The 9,899-nt window shown below is 53.5% G+C and overlaps 1 protein-coding gene across 1 annotated transcript in view; it reads left to right on the top strand.

Moving 5' to 3' along the window:
* Window positions 1–3,525: 3,525 nt before the first annotated feature.
* Window positions 3,526–9,899, top strand: part of PTPRH (protein tyrosine phosphatase receptor type H) — a 15,686-nt gene continuing 9,312 nt past the window's right edge. The window contains 7 exon segments of the mRNA XM_081807933.1: window positions 3,526–3,565; window positions 5,495–5,588; window positions 6,526–6,665; window positions 6,668–6,746; window positions 7,289–7,650; window positions 7,990–8,214; window positions 8,217–8,252. Of these exon segments, the coding sequence (XP_081664059.1) occupies window positions 3,526–3,565; window positions 5,495–5,588; window positions 6,526–6,665; window positions 6,668–6,746; window positions 7,289–7,650; window positions 7,990–8,214; window positions 8,217–8,252 (976 nt within the window).

Genomic DNA, 9,899 nt, shown 5'->3' with positions numbered 1-9,899 from the left:
GAGAGAGAGAGAGCGCACAAAGCAGGGGGAGCGGCAGAGGAAGAGGGAGAAGCAGGCTCCCACTGAGCAGGGAGCCCGATGCGGGGCTCCATCCCAGGACCCCGGGATCACGACCTGAGCCGAAGGCAGACGCTCAACCAACTGAGCCAGCCAGGCGTCCCTATTTTTTAAAAAAACTATTTATTTATTTATTTATTTATTTATTTAGAGAGCAAGCAGGGGGAGGGGCAGAGGGAGAGACTCTCAAGTAGATTCCGTGCTGAGCCTGACGTGGGGCTCGATCTCACGACCCTGAGATCATGACCTGAGCCGAAATCAAGAGTCTGATTAACCGACTGAGCCACCCAGGCGCCCCTACTTTTGTTTTTTGAAGCAACAAAGCACCATTTGAACCATTTTTACATGCACGATTCAGTGACATGAAATACATCCACAGTGTGACACATTGAATCTGTTTATATGGTCTTTCCTGCGGTAACCACACTGTGAGCTGGAAACCCATTTGTACGTGTCCGATGCAGCATCCTACGCTCAGGCCTGGTGCGCCGGGCTTGGGCAACGTGGAGTCCTCCCAGTGTCCCCGGGTCAGAGTGGGTCCAGCCCTCAGTGACTTCTGCACCTCACAAGGTCATCTTCGTGTGTACAAATCTGGAGAGCACAGGGAGTGATCTGCAAAGCCAGGTCTCCCTGGACAGGGGTGAGTTTTAGGGTTTGGGAGGAAGATTGAGAGGCGGAGTCACCATCACCTGTGCTAAGCAAGCATGAAGTTGCCCACGAACGAGCACTCAGAAAACATGCCTATACACACGTACGTTATGCTAATGAAGCTTACGCCCACCGTTGTGCGTTTAGGGACTCTTACAGCAGAGGGGCGACTTCTACGGCCACGTTGTGCTCGCGGGGACTCTTACGGCAGAGGGGGGACTTCTACGTCCACGTTGTGCTCGCAGGGACCCGCCGAGCCCACTCCTGTTTTTTTAAGTTTTTATTTTAATTCAGGTGTACTTAACACAATGCAATACTAGTTTCAGGTGCACAATATAGCGACTTAGCACTTCCATACGTTACCCGTGCTCATCACGACATGCGCTTTCTCCATCCGCATCACCTGGCTCCCCCTCCCCCACCCACCTCCCCTCTGGTCGCCAGGGGTTTGTTCTCTGTAGTTAAGAGTCTGTTGTGTGGCTTGCCTCTGTCTCGTTTCCCTGTGCTCATTTTTGTGTCTTAAATCCCACATACGAGGGGAATCATAGGGTGTTTGTCTCTCTCTGACTTATTTCACGCAGCATAATGCCGTCTAGCTCCAAACAGCAGGACCTCGTTCTTTCTGATGGCTGCGCACTGTCCCATATGCACCCCACCTTTCTCCTCTCGTCGGTCGGTGGACCTGTGGGCCCCTTTGAGTCTGTGCTTTCGCGTCCTTTGACCTCACCCCTGCTTTTCAGTCCCTGCCCCAGCTTCAGGCCACCGTGTAGGAAGGCGTTGAGCCAGGAGAGGCACAGAAGCTGTGATGCGACCTCGGGCAGGGGTGAGTGTCATGGGCGGTGTGCGCCCCGCTCCTCCCACCCGCAGAGGCCCAGCGCTGCCTTCTGCGCACCCCTGCCTCGTGCCCACGTGGTGGTCATGCTCGCGGGCTCCGCCGCCCGGGTCCTGCGCGCTCTGCTCTGTCCGCCATCAGGAGCCGGGGCTCGCGGAACGCGAACGGGGGCAGGGGTGTGAAGTGAGCAGCCCCCAGCACCACGGGAAGGAGCGTGGAGGGAAACGTCCTGCCTCCGTCTGTCTGAAGAACATCTTCCCTTTTATGTTTTACTGAGACGCGTTGACGTGGAACATTGTGAGCGTTGGTGCGTGCGGTGGGAACAAGGAGGTCCGGCCTCCTGACAGCTACGAACTTTACAGTCGGGCGTTGTTGGCGGTCATTGCTGAGCTGTGACCATGTTCTGTGTGAGGTCGTTTCTACTCAATCCCAGAAAAACACGTTCTGGCCGTGGCTTTGCTGAGACACTCTTCACATTCCATCCAGCTGCCCACCCAAGGCGTGCGCGGGGCGGGGCGCCTGGCGGGCTCGGTGGGAGGAGCCTGCCTCCCTTGACCTCAGGGTGGTGAGTTCAAGCCCCACGTTGGGCGAGGAGCCTACTTAAAAAAAAAAAAGAAAGAAAGAAAAGTGTGGATGTTAGGGGTTTATGGTATATTCAGAGAGTTGGGCAACCATCACCACCATCAATGTTAGAGCCTTCATCACCCCAAAAAGAGACCCCATGCCTTCCAGCCTCACCTCCCCGACCACTCTTGCCCTCCAGCCCAGGACAACCAGCAGCATAACTCATCTTTTTTTTTAATTTTTAAGATTTTATTTATTTATTTGAGAGAGAGAATGAGAGAGAGAGAAAGCACATGAGAAGGGGGGAGGGTCAGAGGGAGAAGCAGGCTCCCTGCCGAGCAGGGAGCCCCATGCGGGACTCGATCCCGGGACTCCGGGATCATGACCTGCGCGGAAGGCAGTCGCTTAACCAACTGAGCCACCCAGGCGCCCCATCATAACTCATCTTTAAACGTGTTCCCGATCATTTGGGGTTCAGGTTGTTGTCAGCATTTCTCAATGATACGTGATTAGGCTTCTATCCCATCCCCGTGTGTGGGCTCCCGAACACGAACAAGCGATTCTCCAACCCCAGCTGGGCTCCTACCGTTCAAGTCAGCTCTGGCACCATCTACCCGTCCCACAGGACTGCCCCCCACCCCCGGCCAATCCAAGTCCTCATTGTCACCTGAGCTTCTGACCCACCGGATATGGATGAGAGGTTCCCACGAGCCCCTCCTTGGGTTTGATTAACGTGCTAGAGCAGCTCACAGAACTCGGGAAAGCCTTTCACTTACCACATCGCCGGCCTGGGGCTCAGGAACAGCCAGATGGAAGAGGTGGTTGCGGCCAGGTGCGGGGGTGGGGAAGCGCGTGGGGCTCCCATGGCCTCTCCCCGCCCCACCAGGTGCTCGCCGACCTGGCACGCTGATGTTAAGTCCAGACTAGGCTGGGGCCCCGCAAACCTGACCCCCAGCTCAGGGTCGCCCCCTCCCATCCCCATTCCACACACAGCTCTGGCCACACCAAAATACTCTCGGGTCCCCTGAGTCGTCCCAGCTCGCCCCCTGGACACCTGCCCTCCTCTGCCGAGCCGCCTTCCCAATGCCATTCTCCACTCACCAAATCCTACTCTAGTATTGAGACTCAGCCCTGGGGTGCCTCCTGCTGGGGGGCAGACACCTCCTCAGCGCTCCCGCCATGCCCAGCGCTACCCTGGTCATGGCCCATTCATCTCACGCTGGGGTCCCCTTCCCTGACCGTCTCCTCGGTGCCGCGCCCTTGGCCAGGACCAGAAGACGCTGTTTGCCCACTGAGCTCGTGGCCGGCCTGTGGTCAGGCTGCAGGAACCTGCAGATGTTGGGTAAGTAACTAAGGGGATTGGTTCGAGATGGTGAACAAATATGGATTTAGTTCCTGAAGGAGCCATACGGGGAGAGGTTAGCATGGAGCAGAGGCGCTACCAGCCACAGAACAGTAAAACTGGTGAGAAACTCGGGGTAGATGGAAGGGCGTCACAGACTGGTGGTGGAGGGGGACAAGGTTGGCGGCTGGTGGGGGCCAGAAAGGGGATGGCCACGGGAGGCCGTAGAAGGAGTGGCTGAAACACCAGAACTCTGTGGTCTCCTGGTTCTGGAGGCCAGAAGTTCCGGATCGAGGTGTTAGTAGGGTTGGTTCCCGCTGTGTGATTCCACCGCGTATCTCATTCTTGAAACGGTGGACTGGGGGCGCCTCGGTGGCTCACTCGGTTGAGCGACGGACTCTTGACTTCGGCTCAGGTCATGATCTCGGGGTCCTGGGATCGAGCCCCACGTCCAGCTCCACGCTCTCTCTCTCCCTCTGTCCCTCCACCCCGCTCGAGCTCTCTCTCTCTCTCAATAAATAAATAAATCTTAAAAAAAAAAGAAAGAAAGAAAGAAAAAAGAGATGGCAGACTTTTAAAAATGGAGGACAGACCCGTGGTTGTCGGGAGATACAGATTGGGGATAGTCAAATCTAAAAGGGGGTAGCTCAAGGTAATTCCTCAATGATGGAGCAGGTCTATATCTTCACTGTGGTGGTGGCTACACAATTCTTTACACAGATTAAAATTGCACAGCACTACACCCACACACAAATGCTTAAAAACAGTGAAACCTGAGAAATGAGGCCTGTAGTCCAGTTAACAGTATTGTGTATCACTGTCGATTTCCTGCTTTTGATGCTATATTTTATGTGTGTGAGATGTTACCACGGGGGTTAGTGGAAACAAAGCTCACATGGGGCCCCGTGTACTATTTTTTGCAACTTCCTGGGAGTCTCTAATAATTTCAAAATAAAATGTTTAAGAAAATGTTGAGCTTTGTTCATCAAAAAACAAACCCGAACCCACCAAAGATGAAGTATTTCTCTTCCTTCTTCTTCCTCTCCCCCTCTTCCTTCCCTTTTGGGACATTTCAGTCCTAAAGCCGTTCAGTGGGAATGAGCCACATAGGCGTCCACGGTGGTGGTGGTGGTGGGAACAGGCAGGGGTTCATTGTGGGGCGTCAGGGTGAAGCAGGGTGGGGAGGGTGTTCACGGGGTGGGCAGCCCTGTGTGCGGAGTCAGAGAGATTGAGCAGGTGAGAAGGGTCTTCGCGTGGGTGAGGAGTGGGTGGTGGAAAAGGAAACAGATCATATATAGGAGGCTTGCTCGTAGAAATACGTTTATCAAGTCTATACGAGCTAGACGTACCCTATCAGAGAAAGGCGTTAATAATATGGAGAGAAAAAGTGAGTGAGTTACACATGAAAAAATGGCCAATATCATTGGTCATTAAGGAAATGCAAATCAAAACCAGGAGGGACCACCTCATGCCCATTAGGATGGCAACAGTCAAGAAGAAAATCAGAGGTGTTGGCGAGGATGTGGAGAAATGGGAGCCCTTGGGCACTGTTGATGGGGATGTAACATGCAACAGCCACTGTGGGAAACAGCATGGCGGTTCCCAAAATAATTAAACATAGAATTACCATATGTGGAGCCAACACACTGGGATAATTGAGAATAATTGAAAGCAGGGTCCCAAAGAGATATTTGTACACCCATGCTCAAAGCAGTGCTATTCACAATATCTAAGAGGTGGGAGCAACCCAAGTGTCCATCGACGCATGAGTGAATAAACAAAATGGGGACTGTCTTGTATACATACACACAGTAGAAAATTACTCACCAGCTGGTGGTGAGTTGTCCCGAGCCTCACTGATGGCCCCCCACTCCTCCATCCACACTGCTGACAAAGGAGTTTGGACTGCTCTCCCCCTGAGCCTGCTGCGGGCTCCTTGTAGAGCTGATAGGAAACACACATTCTGGGACTTGTGGATGAGCATGGGGTGGATGAAGGAGCGGGCACTGTCTGATGTCCTGCCCCTAACAGGCCTATCTTCCCCCTTCCAGCCTCCAACCCAGTCAGAGGCCTAAAGGTAGAAGCTCAGCCCACCAGTTCCATCACCCTGAGAAGGGAGGTCCCTGAGGGTCCAGGCCCTCAGCTGTGCCTCTAGGGGATCCAGAGGTCTAGGGATAGCTTCCCAGGTGGTCCTCACAGCACCCCAGACACCTGGATTGTGGTGGATGCACTTGAACCCCAGCTTTGTATGAATTCTTAGTGTGGGCTGAAAAGGACAGAGGGAGCAGCCCCAGGGAGACCCTCTGCATGTCTACAGGTGACAAATGACCCTCCCTAGGGATGACCCTACCAAAGAGAAAGAGAAAGTTCACTGCATTTGATTCTTGAGGTTGCCATAACAAAGTACCACCAACTGAGGGGCTTAAAGCAACAGAAACATGTTGTTTCACAGTTCTGGAGGCTGGAATTCCAAAATGGAGGTGTTGTCATGCTCTCTGTGGAGCCTCAAGAATCTTTTCTCACCTCTCCCAGCTTCTGGCGATTACTGGCAATCTTTGGCATTCCTTGGTTTGAAGATGCATCACGCCAATCTCTGCCTCCAGCTTCCCATGATATTCTTCCTGTTTGTGTCCAAATTTCTCTCTCCTTCTAAGGACACCAGTCATTGGATTTGGGGCTCGTTCTACTCCATGTGAACTCATCTTCCCTTGATTACATCTGCGAAGACCCTATCTTCAAACAAGGTCACATTCCCAGGCAGCAGGGGTTAGGATGTGGACATATCTTTCTGAGGGACACAATGCAACCCACAGCAGTCACGGAGGTGAGGATTAGCCAAGATAACTCCCAGCTTCGAGGCAACAGTAGGAGCTGGTTAGTAAAGATAGTGCTCCAATAGAGCGCTGTGGGAGCCCACACTCCCATGGCCTTGTTGAGACAGATAGGCAGTGTCCACATTTGAGATGTGGTCTCCCCTGAAGCTGACTCTAAGGAGAAGAAGAGGAAATGAGGTCCGTGGAGCCTGGGGCTCCAAGATCAGGGATGTGGAGCCCCAGACTGACACCCCATCCTAGGCCTCTAGCTTCTGGGCCCGATTTCTAGGGAACACCCTCCTTGGCAACCGGGTCTGTCCAGGTGTGGTGCAGGTACCTAGGGATGTGGAAATGCTGACCCTCCTCCCTCTCTTTGTGCCCAATCTGGTGACAAACCTGGAGATTCAGGATGCAGCATGAGCTCTGTCATCCTGACCTGGACAGCTCCCCTGGGCCCACACCACCCACCCGACACCTGCTGGGCCCAATGGTGGGAGGCAGGTTTCACCAGTGAGACGCTGAACATCTCAGGAACGTGGGTCATGGAGGAGGGTCTGGGAAGTGGGGTCCTGTACATCTTCACCATCCGGAGAGAAGGAGCAGAGCCAGCAGCAATACACAGGTCTTTGATGTGCCCACAGGTGAGACTCATGCGTGTTCCAGGGTTGTAAGAAGGGGCTGGTCTGGGCCCCTGCGATCTTTCCTAGGAACTGGAGTGTTCTCAAAGGATGGAGCCCTGTTGTTAGGGAGTGTCTCTCCTTAGCAACGGGGGCATGCAGTCGCCTCATTTTCCTGACCTACCTTTGAGAGTTAGAGCTTCAGAAGACAAGAAATACCCTAAAGTATCCGAGTACAAGTTTCTGGTGTTCGGGCTCGGTTGGCTAGCTCTGTGCTTTGGCCTACCTCTCATGTACTGGGTCTACTGGGCTGGGAGGATGTGAGAGGTGGGAGACCCAACATCGTGGGAACTGGAGGACAGGGACCTGGGAGGCTGAGACACTGCACCCCTTCACCAAGTGTGGATGCCTCCAGGTGCTCTGGGGCAGAGAGGGTGTTGTGGGGGGCATTTCCAACAATCCCTCCTCACTTGTCACCTCCCAACAGGGTCACAGATCTGCACAAAGAAACTCAGACCAACAACCCAATCACCCTGGGGTGGAAGGCCCCCACAGACCCCCCCTCTCAGGCCCACACATACTGGGTCCAGTGAGCCCCTGGGGGACAACCCCAGGGAGAGCAAGACCCCCGAGGACATCAGGCCAACTAGACAGGCAGGACCAATGAGACTTGCTATGAGGTGCAGACTCTGGAACCCGGGACTTCGTACAGCTTCAACGTGTGGGAAGAGAGGAACAATGTGGCCAGTTCTGCACAGAGCCTCCTTACATCCACAGGTGAGATGGGCCCCCTTCTACCTGGTGGGGGCTTAGGTTGGGCCTGGGGGCAGTGGGAGGTGAGTGGACTCCAAATCCCATCAGGCCATGAGGTCATGACTTCATAAGCTGCAGTGATAGCATCCAAAGGCTCATGGGAGTTATAGTTTGAAGGGGTCTGTTGTTTGTCCATTTGGGGAGGACAGAATATGGGAGATGAAGAGGAGTTTTGGTTTTGAGAAGGAAAGGATGGACTAGTTCTCAGAGAATTGGCACCACAGGTGGGAAGTAGGCGTAGGTGGGGGGATGGAAAGCCACCCTGTATGGCTCCTACTGACTCCTCCTGTCCTGTCTACCCAGCCCCGAGCCCGGTCACCATCACCTCCTGCATCAGCACCTCTGGGGGACACGGAGTCATCTTGACCTGGTCCTGCCCCAGGGGAGGCTACGAGGCCTTTGAGCTGCAGGTGGGTGGACAGCGGGACTCCCAGAACAGGTCCTCCTGTGGGAGGAGGGTGCCTGTGTTGGGTCTCTGGCCGGCCCAGTCCTACCCAGCCACCGTCACGACCATCTGGGATGGAATGCACCGTCTACCTCTGTGACCTGCCACACCGAGAACACAGGTGAGCAGAGCCCCACAGGGATGGAACTGTGGGGACCTCATCAGGCTCTGTTGGGAGGCAGTCTTGCTTACCCAAGGGGTCCTGTGTGTGTGTCTGTTTGCTTTGTTTTCTGCCTTCTTTAAAATAGCTTTATTGAGATATAATTCACATATCGTACAATGCACCCACTTAAAGTATATGACTAATGGCTCCAAAACATCCACAGTACCGTGTCACCCCATTACCTTCACATAGAACATTGTCCTTACCCACCAAAGAAATGTCACCTCCTTAAGCCATCACCCCCTAATTTTCCCACTTCCCACCGACCTGGCCTAGGGAATCTCAAATTTACCTTCTGTCTGTATAGATTTGCCCATTTTGGACATTTCCTAAAAACACAATCAAACGACATGTGGTCTTCTGTGGCTGGCTTCTCTCACTTGGTATAACGTTTCTAAGGTCCACTGATGTTCTAGCATGTGTCAGTGATCTGTTCCTTTCTTTTGTATGGAGAGACCACATTTTGTTTATCCATCTGTCTGTGGATGGATTAGTTGGGTGGTTTCCACATTTTGGCCAATGAGTAATGCTGCTATGAATGTTCATGTACATGATTCTGTACAGACACATGTCTTTATTTCTCTTGGGTATATACCTAGGAGTGGCATCGTGGGATCAAATGGGCAACTCTGTGTTTATCCTTTGGAGCACTGCCAAAATTTTTTCCGAGGTGGCTACACTATATTCTGCTCATCAGTGGGGTATTTTGGAGACGTTTGAGCCTCATACTCAGGAAATCTCTGATCATATACCTTTGACTGTGGTCATAGTCTTCACTGGGCCCCCTCAGTCACTTCCTATGAATCAGGACCTCTTTTTAGATTGGGTCTCTGATCTGGAGAGAGACAATGGGTTGGGGCAATGATAAATGGATGCTACTTCCAACTGGGTTTCTCTGGATCCTACTGCTCGGGAGGGTCTCTTGCCTAGAAAGCAAGATCCCTAAGGGACCAGCTTCATGAGGGGAATGGCCTCCCCACCAGGCTCTGTCAGACCCTACCAGAGCCTACTGACAGGTCCTAGTCACTGAGACTGTTGGGAAGCTGCAGCCTAGGGCCACCACAGCTGATGGAGGCGGGCTGTGGGCTGGAGTCTGCCCCGAGAGCAGGTGTCTAAGGACAGATCCTGGGAGATCTGTGTCCGTTAGAGCCTGGGACCCAGACGTCTGGCACCACGATGGTGGGGGGAGCCCTTCTGCTAGCAAGGAGGACCTTTGAGAAGATAGGCCTCCATTCTGGGGAGAACCATCAATGCCAGATAGTGGCTTCTCGACCTTGGCACTGTTGCCTTTTGGGGACAGATCATTCTTTGCTGTGGGGGCTGTCCCGTACATTGTAGGATGTGGAGCAGTACTCCTGACCTCCACCTGCTGGATGCTAGGGCACCACCACTCCAGGGGTGACAATCCCAAATATCTCCAGACATTGGTGATGTGTCCTATGGGGGCAAAATCGCCCTCGTTGAGAACCATTAGTGTAGGCCAAGAAGGGGCGGAGTCACTCTGGCAACCAGGCTACCTGAGCAAATGATGTCTTTGGATCCGGCTCCCAGGGAAGGTTGGGTGGGAGGTGGGGCTCTATCCAGAGGCTTTCTCCTCTCCCTCTC

Source organism: Leptonychotes weddellii, chromosome 16 (assembly GCF_054177405.1).
Source record: "Leptonychotes weddellii isolate Sample4059 chromosome 16, ASM5417740v2, whole genome shotgun sequence".
NCBI classification, from domain to species: domain Eukaryota; kingdom Metazoa; phylum Chordata; class Mammalia; order Carnivora; family Phocidae; genus Leptonychotes; species Leptonychotes weddellii.
This window is presented reverse-complemented; position numbering and strand designations above follow the sequence as displayed.